Below are 15,044 nucleotides of genomic sequence, written 5' to 3'. Positions count from 1 at the left end.
TTAGGAAGAGCAAATCTGTGTTTGAAACAGAAAATAAATGTGTGTGTTCAGTTTGAAATAAGTCTGTTTTTAAATTAATGACTTTCTTTATGGTATATCTTAGTGACTTTATCATGTAATAGTGGTTAAAAAAGTGATTCTTTTGAGGGTTTGAGACTTTCCCACGTAGACCAGATAGAAATACTTGTAGTCTTATTTTTTCAAAGAATAAATACCTAAAAATGATTTTACTATTTCTGTTAATACAATCTTGATTGCTTGAAGTTTAGGAAAGTGATTGGAAAGAAAGTATCAGCATAAGCATACTTTTCAGAACAATACTACTTTGTTCTCCCTGATAGGAATGTAAAAAGTTTCATGGAGCATTTGTTGGACGAGCCTGTGGTCATCATGGCCCTTACGTTCCAGATGTCCTCTTCTGGTCTGTCATCTTATTCTTTTCTACAGTAACTCTGTCATCCACACTGAAGCAGTTCAAAACTAGCCGATACTTCCCAACAAAGGTGTGTGCCATTTGTTTAATTCAAAAGTTGTCATTAGTCATGTGCAAGCATGAATGCCAGCTGCACTGCAAATTCAGTTTGCTGCTGGTAAAATGGACACTGTGTCTGTTCTCTGTTAAAAAATTGTGCCAGAATAAGTATGGTTTTATCTGTAAGCAAAAAATATCTTGAAACTCTGAAAAGAAATGAGTCCTAATAGGTCCTAAATGACACGAGTGCTTTTGTTAAAGTTGTCATTTCTCTTGATAATCATAGGTGCGATCTGTTGTCAGCGATTTTGCTGTCTTTCTCACTATTTTGTCCATGGTTTTAATTGACTATGCCATTGGGATTCCATCACCAAAACTTCAGGTTCCAAATGCTTTTAAGGTAATTTGTTGATTAGTTGCACTGCCTTACTATTTTGATAAAATAGTGCACTATAGTAGTTTTATTATATGTTTGTAGTCAGGGAGTAGTGATACTATTAAGAATTTGTTGTGCTCGCCATATGCTATAAAACTGCTCTGATCAGTGGCCTGTGTAGTTGGGTGGGTCTCCTTCCAAATATAACCAAGTCTGCAGTACCCTAGATGCTATTATTACATATAGCTTCTCTTTTTGGTATTATAGGAAGTTTAGCATTTTTTTCTGTCATCTTATATAGAGAGATTATTTATTCATTTTAAAGGAAGTTGTATCCTAGAAATGTTTTTGTGTGTGTTCTTGTGTAGATAATCCTTAGATATCCTTAGCCATGCATGACTTTCTTTTTGTAGCCCACCAGAGATGATCGTGGATGGTTTATTACTCCTTTGGGGCCTAATCCTTGGTGGACAGTCATTGCTGCTGTAATTCCAGCCCTGCTTTGTACTATCCTTATCTTTATGGACCAGCAGATCACAGCTGTCATTATAAATAGAAAAGAACACAAACTAAAGGTATTCAGTCAAATAGTTCATTTTATTGTCATTTTCTGCTTCAGGTTATGTAATATATTTTCATCTACTTGAGGATGCTAATTTATTTTATGCTATATAGCACTGTTATTAAGCATTGTTATGCATTTTTCCATCAGGCTATGTGGTATCTGTGCCCTGTGTTCAGTGATTTGCTGCCTTACGGAAGTCTTTACTAGTGTGATTTGGTACAGAGATTCTGAATCAATAAAATGCTATCCTCTATACTTTATTTGGAGTATGATACCAATTCACCTAAAGAAAATAACCAGGAAGTTAATCATTTCCTTCATCACTGTTATATTATGTCTTCAAATATTGACAGTGTTTGCCTACTGGACCGGACTTAGAAAAAACAGGTGTTATTTTGCATTACAAGATTTTTTTTTCCCTCTCTCTTCATCTTTCTCTGTACTTCTACCCATCCATTTTTTGTGTGTCCTCCCTCTTAAAGAATGGAGGAGAATAAGACTGAACTGTAGTGGCACAATGGGTTCTTAAAACAACATAGGACAACTTCCTGCTCTGTTCTCTAACACTTTAGTTGCCTACAGATGGAGAGAGAAAAAGGGACATCACCCCTCTGAAAAACTGTTGGGCAAAATCTAGCAGCAGGTTTCTGTACATGTATATGCAGCGAGCTTAGGCTTTTTTTTTTTTTGACATACTTTTAATAAGCAGCAATCCAATCCCAAGTTGCTTTAGCAAATGCATTTGCAACCTTCACTCTGCACTGCCTCTTCTTGGATGATTGTGACATTTGATATGTTCTTTTTTTGCCCTCTTTGTCAGCCTGGCTCTTCATGTCAATCCATAGCATTGCATGTGGTTAACTTGACAGATGCAGGAATTTGCTGCCAAGCTTTGGAATGTGTTTTTTCAGCACTGGCATCTGGGAGTCAGATGGTCCTCCTGGCTGCCCCCTTGTCTTGCTGCGTTTTAGTTTTGCTGGGGTCTGGTGTAGCATCACCTGTTGCTATGCTTCCTTTTCTTCCCATATGTCAGGTTCCTCAGATCATGTATGAATGTGAGGAAATGCTCTCGGATTCTGTATGCATTAGCAGATACATTCCTCATAAATGTGTCAGAAGGTAAAAAAAGGTGTCTCTGTTAGGATTTAGAATTAAACTCTTTCTTTGAGTGCATTGTGCATGTAACTAATATCTTTGTTTGACACGTCTCTGAGCTTGTCAAGATGTGTCTTGGAGATAAGATTCATGAGTGCTTTTGGGGAGTGAGGGAAGGCCGCTAGAGTTGGTTCTTTTCATTTTCTGTATTTTATATGAATTCCCCTTTTCAGATAAAGTAAGTAAATAAGATGGCATTTTCATTTTGATGTGGCTTGCATTTTCATAAACCCAGACACTTCCCATTTTAGAAATTAAAGTTGTCTTCGGAAAGAAATGACTTGTTTGCTTCCAGCTTGTTCTTCCTCTCTTTTTTTATACTTCCCATAGCAAATTCTGAATAGTGCACATTTCAGCTTTTGGCAGTCTCTGTAGCAAACCCTTCCAAGTTTAGTTTAGTTACTTTTTTTATGTCAAAAGGCATTTGCATGGGTTTACAGGCAAAATTATGGTTCAACATATTCATTGTTTGCATGAACATCACGGCTTCATCAGACCATGACATTGGATTTGTTGCCATATTGTGGAGGTAACTCACTACCTGACTTTTTAAAGGAAAAATATCTTGATTTGTTGCTTGCAGCTACATAGTATTCCTGGATACTTACTAAAATAGAAAAAGAAATACTCCTTCTAGCTATGCTAACATACATTTATATGAGTAAGCTTGATGCAGATCATTGGTCGTTTTCAAATATGTAGGCTTTTAAATGTGCCTGAGGTTTGACCAAAATGTTGTGTCCACAACTACAAAAGCAAAGCATAATGCTGGTAAATTGACAAAGTATTTGACTGCTACAGAGATAGTCCAAAACCAAAGGTTTTATACTGGCTTCCCATAAATGTTTATTATATTACTTCTCAATATTGAATAGGGAAACCAGCAAAACAGCACCTGGTGATGATTATGATTATTTTGTAGTTTAATGTATAGCCTAATTATAGCTTAATTTCTCTTAATATCTATTTGCCTGTTCTTAGATTAGATGGAAGTACATTAGGGAACACTTATTACTATCATGTGTTTACCATCTATAAAGACTTTACAAATATTGGTGTGGTTTTCTGGCCATTTAGGGCATAAACTGATTTTGTAAATGTTAACTGGAGAGGTTTTATGTAGGAAAGAATCAAAATTCAAGTTTTACCTTCTGTGTAGGGATGGAAGGATGGCCTATTAAGATTAGTGCTATGGAAAGTAGGCAGTGCAGTTGGATGTTCTGTACGCTAGCATCCGTTGTTATTGAGAGAAGAGATTTACTTAAAACAGAAAAATGTCTGTATTTTCCATTGTCTTACTATTATTGTATTTACAAGCACAAAAACTATTTGTTGCCCATTACTGTGGCACCAAATTATTTTGGATTTATGATATATACACTTACAACAGAAGTAAGTCTAATAAAATTAATCATTTCAAGTGAACAGTAGGAATTCCCTTAGATAACCGGTTCGCCACCACTACTGACCCAGCCTGGATACCACGTAAAAGAAAGCTATTTTCTGCTACAAGTCACGTAATTTTTAATGGTCTCTAGCTGTTCATTAGGAATGCCTGCCAATCTTCTTATTTCAGATGTCATTTTGTAACTTCTTGCTGTCATTGCATTTTTTTTTTGCAGAAAGGATGCGGATACCATCTTGACTTGCTCATGGTGGCAGTCATGCTTGGAGTGTGCTCTATTATGGGACTGCCATGGTTTGTTGCAGCCACTGTCCTCTCTATTTCCCATGTGAATAGCTTAAAACTGGAATCGGAGTGTTCTGCTCCAGGGGAACAACCAAAATTTCTTGGAATCCGGGAGCAAAGAGTCACAGGGCTCATGATTTTTATCCTGATGGGCTCATCTGTCTTTTTGACAAGTATTCTGAAGGTAATTTTGGGGAAATAATGAAAAGATAAATAATACTGCAGTACACAGAACATTTCACTGCTGTTACTGCATTATTTAATGACTGCCCTTTCCAGGCACATTACTAACTATAATAATGTTGCACAATGATAATCTAAAGTGAAATTTTAATTTTGCCTAATAAAATCACTAGGGACATCTAACATTGTAAAGACAGAAACCCTATAATGAAATCTGGTCTTGCTGAAGTCAGAGTGAATTCTGCCATTCACCTGTGGTGTATCATTGTCATGAACCAGTCTTGCTCAGTTATACAAATAAGTAAATGTATGTAGATAATTTAAGAACATTTTGTGAATTCTGGATTATTAAAAATACCTTCACAGTTGCAGGAGACTTTTTGTGGTTAATTCTTGGCAATGAACACAAAAATTCTCTCATGCTGCCAGCATGCTCTGCACTGCTCACCAGTGTCCTGAAACTGGGTGTCTAGTCATATGCTTATGTAATACCATCTATATGCGTAATAGTGTTTATAAGAATTGTCAGGCCTCAGTGAAATCAGTTAAGAGTCCATTTGCTGGCTTCAGTAAGATCAGAATTTAGACTTGCATGTTGTCACAGTGAAGGAAATAAGCCCTTAGAACTTGAAAATCCCAGTACTGTTTTATTATGTACATCATAAAAACTTCACTTTGTTGAAACCAAACTGAACATATTTTGTGCGTTTAGTATTTAAAACAAATACTTATCTATGGAAATATTCTGTAACCTACACACTTTATACTTAGAGGTTGAATATTTACTGTGTTCTCTTACTGTGCCATTCCATAAGTCATTCACCATTTATAAATGCTTATAGCACAGAACATTTCCTTCAGCAACGTGAAATATTTTTTGTGTATCTTGAATAGCTGTTTGAGGATTATAGTTTTACTGTTCAGATACTTTCTCCTGAGCAGTCTTTTAAGTAAAACATTTAAGTATGAACCAAACACATTTTTCTTGTAGTTCTGTTAATTTTAATAGTGAATAAAGTACATTGTCCTCAGAACTGGCCATGAGAGAAAAATAAAGCTGTAGAGACAGATTCTTCTTTTGCTTTGTGATCTGAGTAGCATTATTAATTTGTAATTGAGTGAATCTGAGTTTACAACTTGTCTGATTAATGCAGGCATATGGCACTTTGAATTTCAACTGTTTAGCATTTAATATTGTTAAATGGTATTTAATATACTCTTCCCTTTCTCTGCTTATATGTGCAGTTTATTCCTATGCCAGTACTTTATGGAGTATTTCTTTACATGGGTGCTTCATCTCTAAAGGGAATTCAGGTAAAATGGATATAAGTAGAGTATGCTACTGATGATGCTTTCTATTAAATGTGTAGCTAATTTTATTATATTATTTCATTCTCTTTTGTATATAATCTTAGAGGAATGTAGCCAACCTTAAATTCTTGAAAGTGACTCACTTAAAAAGGAAAATGAATTCCCTCTAAATATAGAATATTCCCTTTAGGTAATGTGCTCCAATTTTTTTTTTATGTTTTTTTAGGTGCTTATTTTTCTCTTCTCCCTTGGTACATCAAGGGAATTTTGGTTGTGGCTGAAATCTGAGTAAGAACTATCAAGATCTCTTCCCTCTCTCCTGCCTCCCCATTCACTTGCTTGCCTACTTCCTTTTCAGCTTCCAACTTAGTGCTTTGTAGTGGTGCACTTGATCTTGAACTTGTCTATATGAGGCTTTTGGCTAACTGCCATAAAACTGCCATAGGTGAGATTCTGAAGATATTTCCTGTGCACATAAATGCCCCAGGTAGGGAGGTGGAACCGTTGCAAGACCTGTGCTACTTAATTTCTGGTCTCAGGTATATAGGGCAGGCCTAGAGAAAGGGCAGCGTTCCTGTGGTGGCCTTAAGTGTGAGCCTCTGTCACGAGCCAGACACTTCAGCAGTCAGGTAATGATATTGTATGAACCATTTCTGCTGGCCTACAGCAGTGTTAAATGGCACAGTATTTAAATCCTTTAGCCCATCTGACACAAACACACTTGAAATTTCAAGTGTGCCGTTGTTTGTTACTGAAAGTTGAGCTATTGATACACATTCATAGATCATTGAGAAAGATCACATGGCAAAAGCACAAATTGTACTGTGCAAGAGGTTGTTGAATACAAAGAATAAAGAAAATGCCCGATTTTTTTCTTTATTTAAATTTTCAATTGTGAGTTTAAAATGACCTTTTTAACCTATTATTCATAGGCAAAGCTGACAACATATTTTGCTTTTTGATTGGTATTTTCTATTCAGAGACTCTTCTTTTATAACTTTGCCTAGGTCTTATTTGGGTTGAAATTCTAAAAAGTGTAGTTTGGCTTTTACTGCTGTTTATAATTAAACTTAATATGGTTCAGTTGTTTCTCAGAACTATGGGCAAGTACTCTATTGAGAAATATTTTTAAGACATGCTAAAATCTGGCTATCTCTACTTGGAAAAGTGCGTTCCCCCTCATTTTCTTCCTCCCCCAAGTTGGGACAAGGAATTGAGATTTGAAAAGATGGCTTTTGTGGGAGGATGTGCCTTTTGCTGTTTCTGTGAAAAAGAAATCTGCTCAAATCTGGCCAAATTATAACCCTTTAAAAAATGCAGTTTTACATGCACAGTAAAAATTCCTGAAACTTAAAATTCCTAAAGATTGTGTGAATACAGCATGGCTCATTCCCCCAGGGAGAGATGGTGCATCACCATCATCACTGAGCTGCGGTAGCTGACATGAAGTTTTGGGTCAGCATGGAGACAAGCAAGTCTGAAAAACAAGAACCTCTCTTGTACATTCCTAATGGCATCGCAGCTGACTTTCTGGCTTATCCTTTTTTTTTTTTTTCTTCTGTGATTTTGTGAAGAAAGAGTGCAGTATGCAACAGAGAGCAGCTTGGGATGAAGTGTTTAGTGAAGTAAAATGAAAAAAATGGAGTTGCATCTACAGGAGATAAAAGACTGAAAAGATCCCTCAATGATCAACATTTTGTGTGCTTAAGGAGCAGAGCTCAATTCTTGGAAAACAGATTTTGAGTGTGTAAGAAAGGCAGCGTAATGCTGCATGTACCTGATGGAATCAGCAAGCTTCTGTTCATTTTGATTCACAGTAGATTCATATCTACTTTGAATTCTGGCTTTCCATAACTTTAAGAGTTCCTGACATGAAATCCTAGCAGTAATTTTTTAAAGTAACTATTTCCTTTCTATGTAATGTATTACACAGTAATGAGCAGGATTTTTCTTGTAGGGTGGCTATACAGAATGTAATTTAGCAGACGCTGGTACCTCAGCAGATCTACAATCTAAGGAGACAAATGCATAATAAAAGTGAAAGGAACTTGAGATGTATGACTAACCAAGTAATTAAATTTTACCTAAATAATACGATTCTAATTCTTACTCAGAGAACTTTGGCTCAACCATAGAGAAGATGAGTCTTTTACCACTGTTGGACTAGCATAGATTCATGGCTTACAGTTGTAACTGAAGTAGTTCCTGTGCACCCGAACTTTTGCACAGTTTTTGCCTTTAGAGTAACAAGCCTGAATCTTAGGTATTTGTGATATCTATAGGTAGTGTATGAATAACTGCGTATTTTGATGCTTATTTTGATACGCACTTAAAAAAATTTCTCTTACAGCTTTTTGACAGGATAAAATTATTCTGGATGCCTGCAAAGCATCAGCCAGATTTTATTTATCTGAGGCATGTTCCTCTTAGAAAAGTCCATCTCTTCACTGTAATTCAGCTGAGTTGTCTTGTACTCCTGTGGATTATAAAGGTTTCAAGAGCTGCCATTGTCTTTCCCATGATGGTATGAAATATTTTTATTTCCACTAGAATTCCATTTTCTTCTCACTTGTGGGTAATCATTATTGAATAAAAAAAAATAATTGTGGAGGGTAATTACAATATTGCTTCTCTTCAGCGTGTGAGGATAATTCACACTTTATAAGCAAAAGTTCTATGTATAAACTCTAGTTTGAGTCTAGTTTGCACTTAGTTTATATCTGTGGATAGCCCTACTGTATATTTCTTAGAGAAAATTCTTCTGATTTTTTTAAAAAACAGTTTGATGTTTCTGTTTAAGGTGTAGTGCTTAGTTGTTTTACTGAAAGAATATTCACTCACTAAGGAAGATTGTTTATTGCATAGAGGAACTTATAGTTCTGTGTCTTGCTGGGAACAAAAGAAAAATATTCTCTGCTGCTTAACTAATCTTGCCTTGATTATTTCACTAATTGAAAATAAAAGTTATCTACTGAACCTCAGTCATTGTTAAGTCATGCCCTGTCTGAACAAAGGAAGTCCAGGTGTTGACATGTCCAAACTAAAATTCCAGGATAAAAGGATAAAATTACAGCTGTTAATTGTGGTCACTTTTGAAAGTGTTTCTCTACAAGCGTAAATATCAGTTTTACTTGTTTAATATCCTAATTCTTTGAATAAATATCTTTACAGGTCCTAGCTTTGGTATTTGTCCGAAAACTCATGGATTTCTTTTTTACTAAACGGGAGCTCAGTTGGTTAGATGATTTGATGCCTGAGAGCAAGAAAAAGAAACTAGAAGATGCTGAGAAAGAGGTGGGTCATGGTTTAAAATACATGGATTTTGTTGTGTCTTGGGGTGGGGTTTTGTTGTTTTGAAACACATTATCAATATTTCCTTCAGACAATTAGAGAAAGTTCTGTAATTAAAGCATATTCAATGCAAAAAGTAGATTTTCTAAGTGTCCAAACTGCAATATTTTCATATTTTATATGTCATTTTAAGGTTACAAATCTAAGAGGCTAAGATGTGGATGTCTATCAGATGTAGAATCTCATGCTGCCATAATGTAGATAACATTGTATCAACAGCACTGTTGGGGATTCCTCCTGAGACCCACTCAGCTGATGGTGGAGTGATGAACTTGTCTGTAGGAAAGCCCTTGGGTACTTGGGGTACTTTGATGCTTCATTGGGACTTGTCTCACCCCTGCTGGCAATGTTGAGGAGAGCACTGCTGCATTTAAGTGTCATGACATATCCCAGCTATTTCTGAGCCATACACAGGTTGCATGCCATCCACCTCTGCCCTCCCTGCTCACCTGTGTCCTAACCCTGTAGCAATGTCAATCTGTTATACCCTGGACCAGCATTTCTCTTCTGCTACTGCAGAAACAATTTACTTTCACTTTCTAATGAAAAAAAGGACATTGCTTACTCCTGTTAACCAAATCTTTTAGTTACAGCCTGTGGCACAACCACCCAGGGCCATGACTGTTTCAGATCTGGACTCCTTGTCTCCTTTCAAGGAATGTACATGAACAGAGGACAAATCCTTAGGCATTTCCACTTGGAACATTCCTGTATTCTGACAGTGAAATGCTGATAACTACTTTCTGTATGTAGTTTCCTAATCAGTTTTGCATCTGATAGTATTTCCCCCTAGCCTGTGCTTCATGAATAACTTGTTTGAGTATCTCATAAAACTGTGGTAAAATAACTTTATATGTAGGGAACTGAGGTCTTTCTCCTGTGTCACTGGTATTTATAGCTACCTGGTCAATGTTACAGGACATTAGTACCATGTCCCTAAGTCATGGGTCCAAATGAATGAAGGACATCTTGACAGAGAAGCACTAACTGCAGGAGCAGTAAGAACAACATGTCAGTGCCAGGTTATTTGAAATGTCAGTTGTGTGTCCTGCTCTAGCACTGTTGAATAGTAGTTGCGGCAGTGGGAGGTGAAGGTGCAGACTGTGCCATGTGGTATTGGCAGGCTGTGGTCTTTTCAGGCAGGAGTGCTCTGGGGACAGTCAGGCAGACAAACCTGTAAGATTCCCCTGAAGACCTCTGCAAAGGCCTGTGACCAATGAGGCATAAGATTTTGGTAGTACAAGGGTACCGCAAGAACTAGACAATGTGAATGGGTAAATCAGCAATTTATCCTCAGGGGTGCCATGAGGTATCTGAGACCAGTGAAATGGTATGGGTAAGGATTCCCCCTGGTATGTCTATATGCAGAAATAGGACACGAGCTAATAAGTTGAACATATAACCATGAAAACTAGTTTTCTCTCTCTTTTGCATTCTTTTGTGACCCTTGACAACTCGCTGCCTCAGCTGTAACTTGGAGAACTATAACTTTACTTTTTTTGACATATGCACCGTACTTTAATAGAGTACATTTTCGGAAAAAGTTTCTACCTAGGTGATAAGTATCATAATTATTATTTACTATTTAGTATGTGCCTGTAAAACTACTAGGTTGAAGTTCAAATACATGGTTTGTTTTCTTCCCCCTTGAACTGAAGCAAACCAGAGTGTTGTTTCATCACAGTATTTAGCTGTTGTAACAATTCACAGTAACCAAAAGAAACCAAGGTAGCTCAGTTCTCGTGGGTCTGGTTATTGGAAAGAATTATTTGTTATCCTTGTGTTTTGGTTATATGTCACTTTCTTTCCCGTGCTTGATAGGATGGCATCAGAAAACAAAACTGGGAAAATCTACTGGTGTTACTTTATTTCATTCACTGTCTATTTTGAGAGGCTATTTTTACATATTTTGGCATTTCTAAATATTTGGAGCTATTATTAAAACTGTTCAACTGTCAAAAACTTATGAAGCTGTGAAGCCTGGAAATGACAAAATTAACTAGTAATAAAACTTCTGACATGTAGCCTAAGGAATTAATTGGAGAGTTGCTATCACACGGCTTTTAAAAATAGAAGTATTCAACCCACAAGAATATTCAGAAATATAGTTGACAAGATCTGAAACTTATTTGATTGGATCCTAATTTCATCACTTAAGTTGTTTTTATATTTTTAGGCCATGTTTTTCCGAGGCCTTGTACATTTATAGTGGATATTGTATGTGCCTTCTTCTCATAAGTCTTCCTTTATTAGCCACTTTGTTTTAAATCAATTATGGCTATCTGAGACAGGAATGAACAAAAAGAGACTTTTCCCATTTGGAGAAAAAAAAAATTTAAAGGTAGTTGTAATAGTGAAACATGGAGGACTGCAAAAATTCTTCTGGCGCTTTCAGGTTATACCAGCTTACCAGTGTGTGAGGCATGTGGGGTTTTCAGTGTTCTGCCAGATAATGGCAAGCCTCTCTTTTTGGGAGAGCCACTGCCACGCTTTCCAGCGAACACTAGGGTAAACTGTTACCAAGCCATCCAATAAAGGTGAAGAAGACCAGGTCTCTGGCATCTGCCACACTCACACACACAGTGCGACAGTTTATGGCAGGGTTTGATGGTTACATCCATGTGAAGGCACATTTAACTTCCCCGGAGCTGCCTTGCTACCCATGCAGCAATTTACTGTGACAGTTCATGTGATTACAAGACCTGGGTGGGTTTATGTGTAAGTCTGTGGAATTACCTGCCCACATGGTTGCCTGTTATTTAGGCCGTAAGCCACTGTTATTTCAGAGGTTTTGCTTCAGAGCTAACCTCTTGCAAAGGCTGCTGCAGTTTTCCTGACCTGAAAGGTCAGGACTTCCTGACCTGAAGGTGGTGGGAGCCTTGAGAATCCTCTTTTGGCACGTCTGTGAAGCCCTGAGGTGTTATAGTCTGAAAGACAAGAGACTTGCTTCCCTTTGTTCTTGCAAGCAGGACATGGTCCTTGAGAGATGACGTTTTATTCTCCCTTCCCCCTAAGAAAAAGATTTCCTGAAGTTGTCATTATGGGACAAAAAGGTTTTTTGTAGATATATCTAATTCTCTCTACTTCCTGTCCTCATAGAAGCCTTTTCCCTGTTTAAATGAAAACTAATATTGGTGTCTTGTTTTACTACTTTTCACTGCAATAAAACTTTTGTCAGCTTTAAAACTATGTGCACAAACTTAAATTTGGCTTCCCTAATTTTGGCACGTTAACATTGCTATGTATATGTCCAGTTATGCATGATTTTTAAAAATACACCATACAGTTGCTCGCTCAGTGTAACTGATTTTTCTCTTTCTTTATTACAAAAGCATTGCCTCCATTTGGCATTGAAAAATAACATTAACTGAAGATACAACTTTAAAATTTGAGGCAGTTTAATCACAAATATTTAAATTAAGGGTTGGAAAGTACGTTATTTCAAGAACTATTTATAAATACTTAAAGAAAAGGGGGCAAAGGTCTAAAGTACGTAAAATGTACTTTTCACAAGATCATATCCTGTCTCACATCTAAATTCCTTCTTCCTAGGAAGAGCAAAGTATGTTAGCAATGGAAGAGGAAGGGACTGTTCAGTTACCACTAGAAGGACATTACAGGTAAAATATACGTTTCCTCTTTTAGGTGAGTTGCAATTAAATAACATAAACGTGCCACCGTATTTATACTTAATGCTCCCTGAATATTAGGAGAATGCATGTCCGATAGTAGAGTACAGCCATGTGAACTGAACCATATACTGCAGCATTTAAAAAGCTTGGTCCCTTTCTAGTATTTCCATATGATCTCACTGTCCTTAGGAAAAGACCACACTACGTCGTTTTCCCTCGGACAGGTCTTGGGTCAGGCCATTCATGACAAACCTCGGCTTCTGACAAGCACAGTGTGAAAGGAAGATGAAAACTTTCACTTGCTTGTGAAAGCAAGTCAGTTCCTTCACCCTGATGCTAGCAGAGACCAGCAATGGTCTTGAACGCACTCCAGAAAAACTAGGTTCTTAAACTATCATGTTTTAGAACGTTCTAATTAAGATCCTAGCAATGTGAGATAGTAAGTGAATTAAGAGCTGCCTTGATGAGGCATAATTCAGGGATGGAACAACTGGAAAAGCATGAAAACCTGTGTTACAGATTGTAATAACACACCTGGCCAGCCCATAAGGACTTATTCTCATTTACAGTTTTCAGAAAGTTCTTAATGAGGACAGGAAATGTCTGCTGATTGGAATCTCTGCACTAACACGAGTTCACAGGAACACTATCTCAGAGTGGCCATCTTTTATATTTCAATATGAAGCTACCTTAACATATCCTAAGGCAAATAGTTGTATTTTACTATCTGTGTGTCTGAAAAATCACAGCCTATTTCCTGTTTTTGATTCACCAGATTGCTAATGTTCTATTTTTTTCTTCTTCTGTCTATACCTTTTTGTTCTATTTTATATTAACAATACTTACCTTAATTTATCTCGAGCTGTGATCTATATTAATCTATAGTGTGTTTACTTAGGTAAACTTGCCTGAATAGTATGTAAACTCCTGTACTGAAAGGGTTACAGGCCTACCGCTAAAAAAAAGAACAAAGACATTGGTTGATAAAGTGGTCTTGTGTCATCCCCCCCTTGCCCCCTCCCCCCCCCCCCCCCAAATGCAAAAACAAGTTAAGTGAGGTCTTATGGACACTCAAACCATATGTAAGCCATGAAGTCAGGAATAATGTCACGCTCATAAAACGTTTAAGGCTTTATTACTTTTGAGTGTATAAATACATGTTTAGAGCAGTCCAGGTAAAGCTAACGGCGTAATGGCTACATAGTGCTGCTTAAAGCTACTGATTGCCTTGTTTAATCAGGGATGTTTTTTTTATTTAGATCGCTTATATCTTTGACTTTCTCAAGGTTTTTGATTACTTTCAAATTACTTTCAAAGCAGCTGGAATTTCAGAACATAAGTCAGAACATAAGTACCTTGATAACTGTTTGGAGCTCTTAGGATTCTTGTTTAATCCAGCTATGCCAGTGTCACACTGTGACATCTTGGGCAAATATTTAATTTCACAGAAGAAAAGAAGGAGAGGGGTTGGCACCCCATTCCTGTCAGCGTTCAAGAGGCAATTGAATATTGCACTTCATAATATGCTTCAACTTTTGATTAGCCCTGAAGTGGTCAGGCAGTTAGACTTGATCTTTGTAGGTCCCTTCCAACTGAACTACTCTAAATTCTAATTTTTTCTTTGTCTATTAGTTGTAAGTTACACAATATATTTTATTGATGTTACTGTGATTAATTGCTGTTGGAGGAGGAAAATACTAAAAAAAAAAAAAGTGCTAAGATATATTAAGAGAATATTTCAGTAATTGTTCAGGATTCTTTAACATGATTTCTCAAATTATATTGTGCATATTTATTTTCATCACTATCAGTTTTTGAGGGCTTATGTAGAGTTAATAGGTAACAAAGACTAATTGCGTATTGTTTTATTGTGTATTTACTTTTATTCTTGCCTAGAGATGACCCATCTGTGATAAACATTTCTGATGAAATGGCTAAAACTGCTGTGTGGAAGACGTTGTTGATATCCTCAGAGAATGCAAAAGAAAAGGAGTCAAGCTTTCCTTCTAAAAGGTTTTAATTTTTTTTCCTCTACTACATTATGCTTTATATATTGGACTCAAGCCAATATTGAAACACTACTAGGGATTAGAAAGATTTCTAGCATCTTGCAGTTTTAATTCTTGAGGTTTCCTTTTACTTTAATTATTTATATAATATAGTCAAAATATTGTAAGCTCAAAACACAAATTCACTATGTATATTTATAAAGAAAATCACAAATACTTGCATGCTACTTAGTTACACTACAGTTGAAAATGAAGTTGAACATGCTTGATGCTTGTGTAATGAACCACCAGCCTACACCT

The 15,044-nt window shown here is 36.6% G+C and overlaps 1 protein-coding gene across 21 annotated transcripts in view; it reads left to right on the top strand.

The window, feature by feature from the left end:
* SLC4A10 (solute carrier family 4 member 10) overlaps window positions 1-15,044 on the top strand; it is a 169,170-nt gene that overhangs the window by 148,634 nt on the left and 5,492 nt on the right. For 19 of the 21 annotated variants that reach the window (XR_013954003.1, XM_080601209.1, XM_080601196.1 and 16 more), the window contains 9 exons: window positions 342-503; window positions 759-872; window positions 1,262-1,423; window positions 4,191-4,442; window positions 5,687-5,755; window positions 8,103-8,276; window positions 8,924-9,046; window positions 12,656-12,723; window positions 14,632-14,748. Coding sequence is in view for 20 of the 21 variants with exons in the window: in XM_080601209.1 (XP_080457335.1) it covers window positions 342-503; window positions 759-872; window positions 1,262-1,423; window positions 4,191-4,442; window positions 5,687-5,755; window positions 8,103-8,276; window positions 8,924-9,046; window positions 12,656-12,723; window positions 14,632-14,748 (1,241 nt within the window). In the remaining variant the exon portion in view is untranslated. Of the gene's footprint in view, window positions 1-341; window positions 504-758; window positions 873-1,261; window positions 1,424-4,190; window positions 4,443-5,686; window positions 5,756-8,102; window positions 8,277-8,923; window positions 9,047-12,655; window positions 12,749-14,631; window positions 14,749-15,044 lie in introns of those variants that run through there. The other 2 variants (XM_080601200.1, XM_080601204.1) reach the window with 2 other exon arrangements.

The sequence above is a fragment of the Anser brachyrhynchus genome, assembly GCF_964034855.1.
Source record: "Anser brachyrhynchus genome assembly, chromosome: 7".
In the NCBI taxonomy this organism is placed as follows: Eukaryota; Metazoa; Chordata; class Aves; order Anseriformes; family Anatidae; genus Anser; species Anser brachyrhynchus.
This window is presented reverse-complemented; position numbering and strand designations above follow the sequence as displayed.